General features: G+C 52.3%; 7 protein-coding genes across 7 annotated transcripts; 3 read left to right on the top strand and 4 right to left on the bottom strand.

Annotated features, from left to right (window-relative positions):
* The first annotated feature begins 227 nt into the window (after nt 1–227).
* EI97DRAFT_421216 (S-adenosyl-L-methionine-dependent methyltransferase) lies at nt 228–1,761 on the top strand. Its single transcript, XM_033797049.1, has 3 exons — nt 228–335; nt 385–617; nt 698–1,761. Exons 1-3 carry the CDS (start codon nt 233–235, stop codon nt 1,664–1,666), a joined length of 1,305 nt encoding a protein of 434 aa, XP_033652605.1. The 5' UTR covers nt 228–232; the 3' UTR covers nt 1,667–1,761.
* A 369-nt stretch (nt 1,762–2,130) lies between these two features.
* On the bottom strand, nt 2,131–2,740 carry EI97DRAFT_434628 (uncharacterized protein). Its single transcript, XM_033798679.1, has one exon. The coding sequence runs from the start codon at nt 2,708–2,710 to the stop codon at nt 2,537–2,539; it is 174 nt and encodes a 57-aa protein (XP_033652604.1). The 5' UTR covers nt 2,711–2,740; the 3' UTR covers nt 2,131–2,536.
* A 159-nt stretch (nt 2,741–2,899) lies between these two features.
* Nucleotides 2,900–3,159, bottom strand: EI97DRAFT_434627 (uncharacterized protein). The gene has a single exon (XM_033798678.1). It carries the CDS (start codon nt 3,128–3,130, stop codon nt 2,954–2,956), a length of 177 nt encoding a protein of 58 aa, XP_033652603.1. The 5' UTR covers nt 3,131–3,159; the 3' UTR covers nt 2,900–2,953.
* A 732-nt stretch (nt 3,160–3,891) lies between these two features.
* EI97DRAFT_443624 (uncharacterized protein) lies at nt 3,892–5,210 on the bottom strand (the record flags this gene model as incomplete). The annotated part of the gene is made up of 3 exons (XM_033799845.1): nt 3,892–4,553; nt 4,620–4,676; nt 4,742–5,210. The coding sequence occupies 3 exons, from the start codon at nt 5,208–5,210 to the stop codon at nt 3,892–3,894; spliced, it is 1,188 nt and encodes a 395-aa protein (XP_033652602.1).
* A 2,356-nt stretch (nt 5,211–7,566) lies between these two features.
* EI97DRAFT_86551 (dolichyl-phosphate-mannose-protein mannosyltransferase 1) lies at nt 7,567–11,090 on the bottom strand. Its single transcript, XM_033803167.1, has 5 exons — nt 10,491–11,090; nt 10,144–10,433; nt 9,808–10,091; nt 8,288–9,757; nt 7,567–8,238 (listed from the first exon to the last, which is right to left on the bottom strand). The coding sequence occupies exons 1-5, from the start codon at nt 10,766–10,768 to the stop codon at nt 7,672–7,674; spliced, it is 2,889 nt and encodes a 962-aa protein (XP_033652601.1). The 5' UTR covers nt 10,769–11,090; the 3' UTR covers nt 7,567–7,671.
* A 20-nt stretch (nt 11,091–11,110) lies between these two features.
* Nucleotides 11,111–13,171, top strand: EI97DRAFT_434625 (uncharacterized protein). The gene has a single exon (XM_033798677.1). It carries the CDS (start codon nt 11,413–11,415, stop codon nt 12,940–12,942), a length of 1,530 nt encoding a protein of 509 aa, XP_033652600.1. The 5' UTR covers nt 11,111–11,412; the 3' UTR covers nt 12,943–13,171.
* Nucleotides 13,172–13,298: 127 nt separating this feature from the next.
* EI97DRAFT_434623 (uncharacterized protein) lies at nt 13,299–14,131 on the top strand. Its single transcript, XM_033798676.1, has 4 exons — nt 13,299–13,441; nt 13,594–13,758; nt 13,876–13,988; nt 14,041–14,131. Exons 1-4 carry the CDS (start codon nt 13,388–13,390, stop codon nt 14,048–14,050), a joined length of 342 nt encoding a protein of 113 aa, XP_033652599.1. The 5' UTR covers nt 13,299–13,387; the 3' UTR covers nt 14,051–14,131.
* The last annotated feature ends 130 nt before the right edge of the window (nt 14,132–14,261 follow it).

The raw sequence follows: 14,261 nt of genomic DNA, 5'->3' as shown, positions 1-14,261 counted from the left end.
CCGCGAGGCTCTCATCCTCATATTCTGGTCGTGATTCGGCTAGGAAAGAGGTGGATGGAGCGTGGTGTTGGATCTATGCCTGCAAGGGAGCTCTCCTACCTAGATCTCCTCACGGACACGGGTTGGGCTCCCCCGGATCTCCGCCCCACCCTGCGCGCCTCGGCTTGGCGACCGCGGTTCAACACATATCCTGGTATGTACATATTTGCAGCTCTCCCACAGCGGTGCAGACATGCGACAGGCACTCCGTCTTGCACGCTTGGATTTGTGTATTGCCCGTATTTCTCAGAAAAGGCGATTCACAGGGTGCTCTGCTCTGCGCAAAGTATTTCAAGGCAAGATATCCGCCATTGATGTTTCTGCAGCTTTCTGATGATTGTACAGAAGGAGATATTGTGCTCCTCCGAGACAAGAACGAGACATCACACGATACTGGAAAGCTTCTGACACTCGATCGATCGAAGACCACAGGCACTCGGAGAGGACTGATCAAGCATGATGATATCATTGGCAAGCAACCCCGCCAGACTGTCCAAACGCACAAGAACCATACGCTCCGGATACACGAACCCACCCTCGGCGAATATGTTCGACTGACGCCTCGAATCGTCACTCCGGTACGTCTTCTCTCTACGAAATACGCACAGCTATGGTCGTAGCTGAATTGGCTCCAGGCGCAGCGTGTTGACAGTATCAGATATACCCCTCCGATGCCAACCTCGTAGTATCACTGCTCGACATTCACGTTGACACCTATGGCTCAACAACCGGAGATGAGCCTACTTTCGAGATACTGGAAGCGGGCACCGGCCACGGAGCCCTGACCCTCCACCTCTCGCGAGCTATACACGCGGCCAATCCTCCTTTCCCCAGAAGCTCTTCCGCCTCAAGCAACCCCACTCCGCAAGCCGTGGAAGATGCCATGGACGGCGCTATTTACGAAGGAGCCCCAGTTTCGGACATTGAAATAACCAACCTAGAATCCTGGAAGGCGAATCGTCGCGCCATCATTCACACGCTAGACATAGCGGTGAAGCACACCAAGCACGCAAAGCAAATCGTCCAAGGTTTCCGCCACGGCATGTATGCCCGCAACGTGGACTTCCATGTCGGTGACGTGAGCGAGTGGATTGCGGAGCAGAAGGAGTTGAGAAATATAGATGGCCCCTTTCTGTCGCATGTATTTCTGGACATGCCCAATGCGGATCGACATCTGGGAAATGTGGCGGAGGCACTGAGAGCCAATGGCATACTGGCTGTTTTCAATCCTAGCATCACGCAAATTGCGGAATGTGTTGCGCTGATCAACAAGCAGAGACTTCCGTATCTGTTAGACCAGGTTGTTGAGTTGGGAGTAGGAAACATTAGGCAGTGGGACGTAAGGCCCGTAAGACCGCGCGCAACGCTGAGGGAGAAGGGAGGCGCTCGTCAGCCGGAAGCAACCCTCTCCGATTCGCCGGTGCTGGCAGCTGTGAACGAGGTCGAGGGACAGAAAGCAAGGGACCGCGAACTGGCACAGGATTCGGCTAAGCAAGGGGAAGAATTCGTCATGGTGTGCAGACCCAAGGTCGGAGAATTGGTGGTAGGTGGTGGGTTCCTTGCTTTGTGGCGGCGTATGGAGCCTGCGCAAAGGAGGCGTTCCGGGGATTCTATCGACGGATCGTGACGGAGTCGGAACCGTTGTCTGCTGGGGAAAGGTGATTGTATGATACCATTATATATATATATATGTAGTTTTATGAGTCTCAACGTGGTTTGACCATTATAGTCTATAATGTTCCACCTTCCACTGATGTGTCTTGAGCGCGTATCTCGCGGCAAAGCAATGACGTTCTTTGTTTGTTCACTTCAGAGAGTCCGCGGATGTGGCTAATAACTAAATTCTGCTCATCCAAAGGACTTTTCGGAAGCTGCTCGCCCATTTATGGTCGTTCACGTGACTAGAGCATGACCTATTGTTCATGAAGGGCTTCACTGCTGTGGATATCCCCACTTCTGAATACATGTGTCTCATTGTTCCCATTTACAGTTTACATAGAGATTGTATAGTACCCCAGCACGGAGAAGACTCTGGCAGTCGCTACACCATCGAAACATCAGCTCATTCGTGACCATAAAGGGGACTTACGTCATCAGCAGTGAATATGATCGATCACATTGCGCTGCTGACGCAGTCGGAAGTTTGCGCCTGAGAATGCAGTTTTATTCTACAGCCTACAGAAGTTGCGTATCGTGATTTGTAGGGGAATGCTTCGTCTTCTAGACGGGAGCTCTTGGCAGAGCTATAGGGCGGCACACCGTCGTTTGTTCAAACCGTGGCTGATCAAGGTCGATTTCTCAAGATCGATTTCGCTAATCCTCTTTCCAGATCTTAATATAGCCGTTGTCCGGTTTATGAATCCAGGCTGCACACGCTCGATCCGTGAATCACAAGACTGTTCTTTGGTCGCGTGAACAGCTTCCGCAGTGGTTTACACTTTGCTGGGGAATCCAGCCACACACTATACGCAACTTTGGAACATTGTGCGCATGCCGCCTACGATCTTGGGTTCTCCAATGACGAGGACATATTCTCTCTGTCATAACGCATACGCGTCCACCAGACAGCTACCAAACCACTGATTGTAATCAAACAAGCGAATCCGTATTGTACCGTGTTGTCCGGAGAACGATCAGGTACGTTGAATACATTTGTTCTCCATCTCAACATCTATAGCCATAAGAGAAACAGCAGGCCTGACTTATTGTCGAATTCTATTAAATTTTTGTGATTTCCCAGAACAGAAGCAACTCCTTCCATCAATGCAAGCCCATCCGGGGATAGCTAATACATAGTATACTCCGTACATAGGTATTTTATGTGTGCACTACTGGCTGGTTAGGGAAGTCGCTTAGTTTACCCCACTGTATCTAGGTCCCACACGTCAAGTCCTTTATATTTACCTCGTCCGGCCTATTTGTTTATTCTTGCTGCAGGCTGTGAACGTGTGCGCCGATTTTGCGGCGTCGCCAGATACACCGATTCGGTGAAATACCCATCTGCACTGATCTGGTACATGTGGATCGCATTGTGGTGGTTCCAGACCAGGACGACAACACAACAGTGAACTTGGTCAGCTTCCCAATACATTTGGGCAGACACTTCACCTCGAATTGAGGGAAACCCAATTTTTCTAGGGCCATGAACGAAGAATAATAGAGCTGCTAAATAACAAGTCTGTGGTAGCCACAAATGATGTAAAGATGAGGACACTCGGGGAGGTTACCGAAAGCGGTTCAGGCGGCACTCCGGGATTCATCACCCATCATGCCACGAAGCACAAAATGTCTTGAACACAGATCAAAAAGGAAAAATTACGTTGCACTCATATTCAGTTGAATTCTTGCTTTAGACCTCTTCCCGGGCCCGTCTCCTCCAACAGCAGAGGGCTTTTTTCCCCTACCTCTTTTCTGCGTATTCCAGCCTTGTATCCAACATCTTTGTTGAAATCGGCTGTTTCCCATACTTCCTCCTCCTCTTCTCATGCACCTAACATGTTCAAATATTACGGAAGCATTTATCGGGACACAGCCTGTTCGATCTTTATTTGCTTCATTTGATTGGACACAAAGTGTCTGCTAAGGATGCAGAAGTATGTACTAAACCTTCTGTTCTTTGCAACATTCTAAAACCAGGCTAAAAGGGTATCTAGAAGCCTCTCAACGCCATGTCCCTCGCCGATTTATTAAGGCCCAAGTGGATATTTATCTGCTCCAAACACCCTGAAGAAGAAAGGACGATTGATACCGCCAGACTAATAGCTCAAGACCCGAGGGCATATTGGAGAAAAGACGCGAAACCGCACAAGTCGCCGGAGTCAGCGGAAAGCGTACTCAACCAAGTAGCCGGGCCTAAGCCCTTGCAGACAGAAAGTGGGAAATTTCGGTGGTAGACTCGAACCATTCGTCGAAGCCACGGTCAGGGTGCAAGTACGATTCGGGAGGGATTTCGCCAGGGAAAAAGGGATATTGCCACACACCTCCACCTCCCTGGGGATCGGTGTCAAAGAGATCCAGACCTTCCCCTAGACTTGAACCCGATTCGCTCGGATCTGCTGTTGCTTCTTGGTTTTCCGGTTCTTCGGGTTCCGGTGTGGGTGTAAAGGGCCTCCAATTCCCAACGAATTCCTCCGTTTCCGATGCATCCTCGTCGTCGGTGATATATATTGAATTTTCGGGACTGGGCTCGACAGCCTTATCTTCGTCGTCGACGGCGATATGTACTGGAATTTCGCTGCTGGACACGACGGCCTTATTCGAACCATCTTCCCGCTTCCTCTTCAAGTCCTCCTCCTTCAAGACCCTTAGCATGGTGGCGAACTTTACTTTCAGCACGCGCAGATATGCGTCCAGACGGCAGTATTTGTAGGTACACCTAACATTTTTCTTGGATTCCAGGATTCTGACCGCTGATGTTGCCCCAAGGATATACTTGTATATGGTGCAGATCGAAGCGCACGTTGGAGGAGGGAGTCTTTCCCAATCCTCCCACTCCTCTTCTATTGTTACGGGCACTACTTATTGATCAGAATTGAACGCATTTTCCGAAAAACGTTGGTTTTGGGACGATGGACACTTACTGAAAAATGTAGGATCTTTGAAATTGAGGTCCCACTGTTGGAAGGTGGGTATGTATCCTTGGAAAAAGGTTAGACGAGCCGAAACTGCCTTCAGCGGAACTCAGTCTGAGAACGGTACTTACCGCCCGGTTGGATGGGAGGCTGAAGCTTCTTGCACGCTTCGACTTGCTTCATAACATATACCCGATCTGGAACCACCCAACCGCCAGTGAGTGGCGATTTCTCGAGCAGAACCTTTGTGCACTGAGGACAATTCAGGCTGGGCAGGGCGCTTGCATTGTCTGGTTCTTCTATCTGCACAGACTCGACCTTTCCAAAATTCTTGGGGAGCCCGGTTTCCTCCTCTACGTCATCGATCATGGTCGTGTCGGACCAACTCGAGACGGATTCTGACGCCGCAGATTCCTGGGGAACAGCGCCAGTAAGTGCAACCAGACTCTCGGCCGTCAGAGGACGTTGGCCAGAGAGCGCGTTGTTCTGCGCCGGTTGCTGTTGGACCGCCCGCACTGGAGGCACATATGGTCCGCCGAAAAGTGGGTTGGCGGCTCCGCTGTGTGAGAACAGTCTCGCCCACAAAAGCCACTCTGGCATTTTGTCAAGAAAGGAGAAGGAAGTCAAAAAGATAAAGTGAGATTGTGATGGAAGGGTGACGAGGTTCCAACGTGCGTTGCGGACGAGGAGCGATGGGTGAAGGGGTAGGCCCGCTTTGCTGGACGAGGTTTTCGAGACTGGAAAATGGAGGGGAAGGGGAAGGAAAGAGCCAGTTGGAACTTCCTCTGAACTATATACGTGGGTGCTGGTCAATCGGTCCTTTGATCTCGTACACCATCGTCACGTATACATCGTTGGCTCTGGCCAAGGCCGATTGGACGCCCAGTAAATGAGACGACGCGAACGATGATGTCGAAATGTACGCCGAAAGCTCTCCGGATGGCACTAGATTAGAAGCGCCTACGAGCAGGACTGAGCCAGAAGCTGGCACAGTTGGTCTAGGTGTACGGGTCTGGCTGTGAAGAGCATGGTATCGAGCTCCGCTAGGATGGTAGGGTACCTCCTTATTCTCTCGAGTGGACGCACATGCGGTATACGACATACCCCCTCAGGATCCGCGTATGGCACGATTTCCTATTGCTTGCTGAATCAGCTAGGCCGGGGAAGCAGTTTTCTCCCAGGTAGGGGGCGAGATGCGATTGGTTTGGCAGTCACATGCAACGAGATCGTTTGGCTTCTGCACCGGAACGCGTCGACGATTCCTCTACGTCTATCAGGTAGCACTCAATAGGCTGGAGCCATGGAAGATGCGAACCAACCTCTGGATCCCCGCTTCAACGAGGCAATCCCTTGTTCGATGACGAAGAGCGGAGGATCTAAGGAAGAAGGAACGAACTAAGCAGCTCCCCAAGAGTATATGCATCAAAATCCAATACTGCAGAAGGTTCTGTCTGTTCTGCAGATGTCTGTTCTGCAGATACACAACGGAGAGGAAATGTTGTGTGGATAGCTTGTTGCGGAGTGTGCTGGGAGTGGGAAGCCGGGCGGCACGGCCACCGCTCGAGAACGGAACGCTTCCACGTATCATCATCCCGGCGCCACGACCTCAGGCAAGCCACCGCTGGAAGGTTGCGCTTGCCTCACCTGGATCACGTTGAGAAGGGGCTCTTCCAGTCTTATACCTCATAGAGCAGAAGGGAGTAGGATACTGCAAGCCATGTTACCCTCCTTGGACTGCTCAGCCCCTTTCTCCACCGCCCAGACGTAACTCTGCCTCCGATCGAAGATTATGCCGCCACTAGCGCCCATTGCAGCTGCTATCGCGTTGCGGCCTACAGACCGATCGACGAGCGTGTGAGCAAGTGACGGCAGGACAACTACACTACACTCTGCTTACTTAAGCGGCGAACTGACGGTTATGGTGACAATATCGGAAGAGCAGGAAGAGGAAACAGCATGGAGGAGCCGCTGGGATAAGCAGCAACTTCCGTATGTGAAGATTGTGAGGATGCCAGCGCGACAAGCGGCTGATGACGTTTCTATCACAGACTGCGTCAACTCAGGGCATACAGAATGCTTTGAGGCCGCCATTTCTTCTGACCTAGTTCGAGGGCGAGCTTTGAACCTAGAGTTTAACCTTTCAACTTGACCTTCATTGCGACGCGTTACTTGGAACACCTATCTCGAACCTCCTTTCGCACTCATTTCGTCGAACCCTGATACTCCCTTCAGACCCCTTTTCGTACTCCCGTCTGGTACTCCTTTCAAACCCTTCTTCGCACTCCTCTACAAATCCGTATTTCAACCGGCTCTTTCGACCCGCTACCTCGATCGGCGCAGTCAGACCTCTATCCCAAACCACTTCTTCAAAGTCTATCCCAGACTCCAAATCCGAACCCCTATTCCGAGACGCGCCTTGACCCGTCATTGCGAACGCCATGGAATCCCCCATGTCGAACACGAACTCCAAGCCCTTGATCCTAACCGTCAATCTCGATTACGCGTTAGGCGCATTCACAATATGGCGTTGCGTTACGTGGATACCTTATATAGGATTGGCTGAATGGAGTTTAGTTGAACGAATGCTGGATACGGATATTCCTCTACGGAATCGTAGAGGGTCTAGCTAAACAGGCGGGACGAGCGAGAGAAGCGTTTGGAGAACGGAATCAACATAAATATACACATACTACGCAATCACCATTTTCGTTACTGTCTTTCACAAATCTCCGCTTTAAAGCACCAAAGTAAGATAATACAATACACCCAAGAAGTCGCGGTAGCACGGAACCGTAGGGCTTGCATAAACTGCGAAGACGCCAGACACTTGAGCAGCTTGCCTGTTGAACCATTCAGAGAAGATCCAGATACCAATGCATTCACCGCCCTACTACGCCTCGCCTTCACCCCCTAACGGCAGCAAAAGAGAACGTCCTACCTGATGCGCTATCGTACATAGGAAAAGGGTGGAGAATGGAGAATGAAGCACGAATGCCTCCATAACTTGCGTCGAGAATGACACGGCCCAACTTCGAAGATGCCACGCCTTGCCCCATTTTGATTAGTTTTCCGTTGCGGCTTGCGCCTCGCTCGCCGGTTTAGCGTCCTTCTTCTCCGCTTCGACGCTCCTCTCCTTTTGCTGATCCTCCACCGCCTCTACGGTAGGGGGTGCATCGCTCGCCTCGGCTTCTCCCTTCTCCTCCTTTGTCTCCGGATTTCTACCCTCGACGTCGGGATGAGGAGGAGCAACGGGGGATCCGTCCACGACTCGGGCATCTATGAGCTCGTCGCGGATTTCGTTCCCCTGTGCATCCACTACTCTAGTGCGGGTCTCATAACGGGTCTTAAAACTTACCTTTCCTTCGAGTGCTTTGACCTCCTCCTCGTTCAGTATGCGTCCGTTCTCGTCACGGTATTCTATTCGCTGTTCTTTGGACAGAATGGGCAGCTCCTTCTCAGGCGGCGGAGGCGATACGGCGGCCTTTTCGGAGACGTTTGGGTCCTGGGGCTGCTTCACATCTCCGCCATGTGCATTTTGGACAGGCGGTTTGGCCGCTGGAGGTGCTACTGGCGCCGGCGAGGAAGGAACAGATACAGCGGGGGTGGTAGTGGTAATGTACTGGTCATACTGCAATCTGTGTCAATAGCTACATCGAGCGTGAACTGAAAGCACTTACGGATGTGAGGAAATTGTTGCAGTCCCAGTCCCAGGTGTTGAACAGTTTCACCTTGTTACACTGAGCCCTTGTCCACGGATTTCCGTATGCAAGTGGCGAGTAGATGGTGAAAACCGTGATACTGGCAGCCAAGAACGCCACAGCAAGCGCTTGTCCGACGGCGGGGTACTTCTTGATCCGAAGGGCGCTGAACCTGTAGCTGATGAAGTCGTAGACTTGGCAGAGTGCCATGACTGCGAAGTACAATGCGGGGAGATAATGATGTAAAAAGAGCTGCCGAGCCATAAGATAGAACGGGAAGTAATGGAATGCCCATCCGAGGATGGACGTGCCGACCTCGTAGTCGAAGCGCTTGAAGGTGACATTTGAATAGTCTTTGTACCCTCGTTGCCAACGAAGTACTGCAAGCCCCTTGATGATGACATATAAACCAATGATAGCGGTGGACGTCCACCAAATCAGAGGATTGCCAATGAGATAGATTTGCCTGTTGTGCTTTCCCCAGAAGTTGATCCCACGGCGAAGGATAGGCCACGAGGGGGGCCTGGAGTCCCAGGCGTGCGATTCAACGAGGCCAGCGTTGGTACGCCACATGACCTTTTGTAGCTCCCAGAACTTTCCGAGGAAGCCCGGTTTGCGGTAGTTGACCTTCTCGGCGTCCTCCTTCAGTTTAGGGTGATAGTTCGCCTCGATGTACCAGACGCTGTTGGGAAGAGTGCCTCCGCGGGCGCAAGTTACCTCCTGCTGTTCGTATCCCCAAGCGGGCAACTTGACTTTGTGCGAGAACAGAACACAGCCTGTCATCATATGGACTAGCTTGAACTTGGTCTGGATTGTTCTCAAACGCTTCTTGGCCTCGGCTCCGTCGGACATTGACTTGATAATCTCAACGCGGAAAAGATCATTGGCGTCTCCCTCAAATCCTTCGTATCCATAGGCAGACACTTCATTCTGCCAATCTGCTTCTGTGACCGGCGGTCTCACGTCATGAGAGTGGAGCCGTCGATGCGTGGTCGAGTGATACAACCGGATTATCGCGCCATCTTCCACAAAGAGCGGCCCCAGGTTATCCCATGCCATTGGCCCGGACGGTTTTGGCCCATTGGGATCCAATGGTTCTGGTAACGTCTGGTTCTCCAGCACCCAGATATTGTTCTCATCCTTGTGAGGGTATAGTGTAACCTGTTGCTGTTTGCTACCCTCCGGGTACATGTGACTGTGCGAATGGAGATAGCCACCCTGGGTGTTGTGATGGCGGATAGAAATTCTGCTACCGAAAGCAACATCCGCCGGCACATCCTGCATCCCTTTCGAGTTGAGAGTGGCCTGGAATTCTGACGACATGAAACCATCACCGTCGCCGGGATTGACGAGGCAAAGAAAGTGAATACCGAACATGGCCATGTAGAAGGAAAGAGGAATGACGATGAGGCAGAAAAATCGGGCGAAGAAGTGTTTGAACCAGATGCGCTGTGTGAAGGTCAGTAAGCAGAAGTTCTCAGGAGACCATTCGCACCTACAGGAGTGACATTCGTCGTGTCCCCAAGCAAGACCCATAGTTGCAAGAGAGTCAAGCTGCCGACCCAAGCAATGGTAAAGAGGCCGACCCACTTGACGCTCACAGTCGCACCTAGCCCGAGTCCCGTAGCCGCCAACCAGAACCACCATGAAGGTTGGAAGGCTTTGGAGGGACCTTGCTCATGCTGATTTGTAAAGCTTGTAAACGCTAAGGCAGTGATAGCGGTGAAGATGACAAGGGGTGAGTCAAGGAGGATAAGTCGTGATTGGGTGACAAGCGCATTTTCTAGATATTGTTAGAAAGATGGCATGTATCCTTCCCTATGAGGGCTGCGTACCAAAAATGATCAAGCCAGCTCCCAGAGCAGCCGTCGTGGTTCGACAGCCGGTAGCCTTCAAAGTCAGGAACATAGTCGGGATCGTCAAGACACCCAGAACGGCGGGTAAAAGCCGCATAGCAACATAGGGAACTCCAGGTCCGATGTAGTCTTTTCCGATCTCCTTGAAATCAAAGTTTCCATCAAAACCAGCCAACCAGCCCGCGAGAGTAATTAGCAATTTCGCCAGAGGTGGGTGAACATCCATAAAGAATCTCCCTTTGATGTATTTCGAAGCAAATCCGCCGAAGCTGCGCAGTCACGGTCAGCTGTGCCCAATCGCGCTCTCATTGTGTCCGAGCACTCACTGGACCTCGTCGAATACAACACTGCTGGGCTGATAGATCCTGTAGAGACGTACTACGCAGGCAACCAGCGTCAGGAGACCCAGCAATTGCCAGTCAGAGCTCGGAAGGTTGAAGACATTATGATCGCTGACGCCCTCGGAGGTGTAACGCATTACTTTCTCCTGTCGTTGCGACTGTTTCTTTGCCTGTGGTCTGGGTGATCGTGAACGCGACCTGGCCGAACTCTTCGTACTCGTCTTCTCTCCTAGAAACGCGCTCGTCGGGGGACGGTTCGCCATGATGGCGAGATTGTGAGTCGTCAGGCCAATACGGCGTTCCGAAGCTACAGTCAATCCTGGATGTTTGCAAGGCGATGAGGAGGCCAAACAGTGGATGCGACTGTAAAGGAGGCTTTGGAAGCTCCAACAACAGGAGACAACGAGAGTAAGAAGGAGAAGGTTGGCAATTTGAGGCGGGAGCGATCCGCGGGGATATATTTAGGGGCGGACTTGGTCGAGGGGCGGCGTTGAGCAAGCACCCTTGCTCGACAAGTGGAAAGTGAAATGTGGTCGTTTGATCCTGCCAAGCAAGGAGCTGAAGGTTGTGCAAGGCGGCGCAGACCTATGAAGCACCAGCTTTACCGCGAGTAGGATCCCTAGCGTCGTTCACCGCAATTGCTTGAAGACCAAAAGGCAGCTCCAGCCAACATATGGACCAGGCTAACAGACGACAGTACTGTGTATACTGTATGACGCGTTCGAAATGATGAAATGAACGCCAAGCTCTTCCACTCCGCTCCGCCCCGCGAATCCCGTCATCTGGAAAATCATTTCACCGTCGCCGGAGCCGGGGGGGTGGGCCAGATCCTCCTTCACCCAACAAGCCGCCCTGGAACTTCTCCCACCCGCAGCATCCGAACCTCTGACTGCGAATAAACATCAAAATGGCCGCAACTAACGGGGTGGATGGCGCCGCAAGCAATGGAGATGCCTTACAGCCTCCCGCTGATATGGTCATTCCCCCGCTCGGAGTCCGCGAGAAGATTGCGAAGACCGCGGATTTCATCTTCCGCAAAGGTCCAGCTATGGAACAAACCTTACGAGACCGCTCTGGCCACACATCCACATTCAGCTACCTTAACCAAAGCGACCCTTATTACGCTTACTTTGCGTGGTACCTCCAACAGCTACGAGAAGGCAAAGCTCAAGAAGGCGGCCGCGCCGCCCTGGGGACTCGCAAGAAAGAGGCGGCAGGGCCACCTGAACCTCCCAAGTTTCGGTTTTCCGCTCGCATGCCCAACATCAGCGCCAAGGACCTCGAGGTACTCAAGCTGACGGCTCTCTACACTGCGAAGAATGGGGAGAACTGGCTAAAGGAGCTCCGCAACAAGGAGTCCGGCAACTTCCAATTCGATTTCTTGCGACCAACCCACAGCTTCTTCCAGTTCTTCCGCGCCATCGTTGATCAGTACAAGATCTTGCTTGAGGAACAGTCAACCGTTGAGGCTCGCATAGAGGAGCTCCGACACAACGTCAGGGATCGCTTCCACGTCCTGGACAGGGCAAAGCAACGCGCGGCATACACGAAGTATATATCTCAGCAGAAGGAGAAGGAGGAAAAGAAAAAGGAAGAAGAACAGAGAGAGTATGCGTCTATCGACTGGCACGACTTCGCTGTTATCGCCACGGTCGAGTTCGACCAGGCGGATGACGCCGCAGACCTACCACCGCCGACCACGTTGAACGACCTACAGTCAGCCTCTTTGGAGCAGAAGGCCCTCTTCTCCCTCGATAGGCGGCTGGAGGAAGCTGCGCCTGATGAGGAGGTTTACTACAACGTGTCTGAGCAGCGGGGCGCTGCGGGTCACACACCTGCGCCGGCCCCTGTCGCACCTCCAGTTCAACCCACTTATCAGCCTTCGCCAATGCCCGCACCGGTGCCTGCACCAGCGTCCAGCCGACCGGTTGAGCAGGTTGCAGACCAAGAGCAAGCGGAGCGTGATAGGGCGCGGGCCCAGGCTGCGGCACGTCCGGTGCCAGGCAGTGTGCGCATTCGCGAGGACTACGTTCCACGAGCCCGAGCGGCTAGAGCGGCGGCGTCAACGACAATCTGTCCCAATTGCCACCAGCAAATTCCTCTCAACGAATTCGATGAGCACATGCGCATCGCTCATTTGCTCGACCCACGTTGGAAGGAACAGAGGGAGAAGTCCGAGGCCCGGTATGCAACAACCAGCAATTTTGTCGACGTTGCTGGAAATCTCAAACGGCTTGCCAGCCAGCGCGACGATGTCTTCGATGGTGTCACCGGAATACCAATCTCGGAGGAAGAGGAGGCTCGAAGAAAGAGGGCCGCCATGTCCTATGATGGACAGCCGGATCCTGCGAAGGACGCGATACGCCTGCAGCAAATGCAGAACATGAACGTGCAAGAACAATTACGCAGGATCCACGAAAAGCATGGCGCGAAGTGAGCCGGCAGGCGACATGTATGAAAGCCTCACGGGACAGCATAAGAGTAATGGTGTCTGCATGATTTGTGATTTGGTTTCGCCGTAATTGCATGGACGGAGTTCTATGGGGGATCTTGTGTTCAGGACATTTGGGTGTACACGGGACTGTCTTACCCTACTATTTTACTAAAAGGCTTCTTGGAAAGCTGGATTTCTGATACCACGACATGAATATGATAAATAACTCAATGCGCTAGCATCGGACTTTCATTGCCGTGAAGTTTAGCATTTTATGTTGGCGTCGAGGAGCTCGGAGCTCTGCCAGACACGCTGACGTGCCTGAGTTTGCCGATCGCTTGTCGGACTTTCGAGCTGTCCTCCGACATCCTCTGAATATGATACAATCGCCATCATATCTGCGCGTACGAACCTGACGACTGCCCCCCGATCTTCTTCCATATAAACAATGTCATTAACAAAGGCAACAAAGGGCGACACACCTTATCAAGTCCGCTCTTTGGTACGTAGCGGCTTCCGCAAGTTTTGCCCGCCACTCATCCCGCAGTGCGGGCTACATCTATCTGCCTATATTTGTTTCTTGCTCCCGTGCATAGGATCAATATACGCACACCTATGATATGTGGAATCGTCACTAACACTCGGACCGTACAGTACCGTTCTCTCCTCCGCCAGGGTCGCCAGTTCGCCGCATACAACTTCCGCGAATACGCCAAACGAAGAACGCGCGATGCCTTCCGGGAACACCAGCATGAGACTGATGAAAGGAGAATACAAGAGCTTGTGCAGAGGGGAATCAAGGAGCTTCAGATGCTGAAGGTGGGTGTCTAGGATGCATAGTTGGATTGGGGTTGGGTTGCATGGCGAACCGCTGCTGGATGAAGGCCCTCCTCTCGGAACCTTGGAAGAGCGTCGGGCTAACCACACGACTCACAGAGGCAAACGGTCATCAGTCAGTTCTATCAGTTGGATAGGCTGGTAGTAGAAGGGGGAAGTGCTGGCAAGGAGAAGGGGAAGCATGGGGGCATTGTCCGCCAGAAGGAACAAGGGTGCATCTCTCTGGACCAGCGCCTTCAATTACGACAACTAACACGGCCTTAGATGGGATTGATCGTGCCGGAATGACTTGTCTGAGATTCCCTCTGCATCATTTGGGGTTGCCACGGCTATCGTTGAAGGCCGGGCTGGGAAGGCCATGACGATTGTCACACGTTGCGACTTGTACTATATCAAGAGAGGGGTGTATGGTGACGGGCTGTCGTATATCCCATTTTAATCTTTAGATTTCCCAATTCGAGTCCCTCTCCTGCCTTTCCAAATGT

The sequence above is a fragment of the Westerdykella ornata genome (genome assembly GCF_010094085.1).
Source record: "Westerdykella ornata strain CBS 379.55 unplaced genomic scaffold EI97scaffold_16, whole genome shotgun sequence".
Taxonomy (NCBI): domain Eukaryota; kingdom Fungi; phylum Ascomycota; class Dothideomycetes; order Pleosporales; family Sporormiaceae; genus Westerdykella; species Westerdykella ornata.
This window is presented reverse-complemented; position numbering and strand designations above follow the sequence as displayed.

What these genes read in the sequence shown, in the direction of transcription:
- EI97DRAFT_421216 (XM_033797049.1), top strand. Translation starts at nt 233, where the DNA reads ATGCGACAGGCACTCCGTCTTGCACGCTTGGATTTGTGTATTGCCCGT. An exon ending in TCTGCGCAAAGTATTTCAAG is followed by an intron (nt 336 to 384) that starts GCAAGATATCCG and finishes ATGATTGTACAG; the next exon opens with AAGGAGATATTGTGCTCCTC. An exon ending in CGCCTCGAATCGTCACTCCG is followed by an intron (nt 618 to 697) that starts GTACGTCTTCTC and finishes TGACAGTATCAG; the next exon opens with ATATACCCCTCCGATGCCAA.
- EI97DRAFT_434628 (XM_033798679.1), bottom strand. Translation starts at nt 2,710, where the DNA reads ATGTTGAGATGGAGAACAAATGTATTCAACGTACCTGATCGTTCTCCG.
- EI97DRAFT_434627 (XM_033798678.1), bottom strand. Translation starts at nt 3,130, where the DNA reads ATGTATTGGGAAGCTGACCAAGTTCACTGTTGTGTTGTCGTCCTGGTC.
- EI97DRAFT_86551 (XM_033803167.1), bottom strand. Translation starts at nt 10,768, where the DNA reads ATGGCGAACCGTCCCCCGACGAGCGCGTTTCTAGGAGAGAAGACGAGT. An exon ending in GTTGTATTCGACGAGGTCCA is followed by an intron (nt 10,434 to 10,490) that starts GTGAGTGCTCGG and finishes GTGACTGCGCAG; the next exon opens with CTTCGGCGGATTTGCTTCGA. An exon ending in GCAACAATTTCCTCACATCC is followed by an intron (nt 8,239 to 8,287) that starts GTAAGTGCTTTC and finishes CACAGATTGCAG; the next exon opens with TATGACCAGTACATTACCAC.
- EI97DRAFT_434625 (XM_033798677.1), top strand. Translation starts at nt 11,413, where the DNA reads ATGGCCGCAACTAACGGGGTGGATGGCGCCGCAAGCAATGGAGATGCC.
- EI97DRAFT_434623 (XM_033798676.1), top strand. Translation starts at nt 13,388, where the DNA reads ATGTCATTAACAAAGGCAACAAAGGGCGACACACCTTATCAAGTCCGC. An exon ending in CTTATCAAGTCCGCTCTTTG is followed by an intron (nt 13,442 to 13,593) that starts GTACGTAGCGGC and finishes CGGACCGTACAG; the next exon opens with TACCGTTCTCTCCTCCGCCA. An exon ending in AGGAGCTTCAGATGCTGAAG is followed by an intron (nt 13,759 to 13,875) that starts GTGGGTGTCTAG and finishes CACGACTCACAG; the next exon opens with AGGCAAACGGTCATCAGTCA.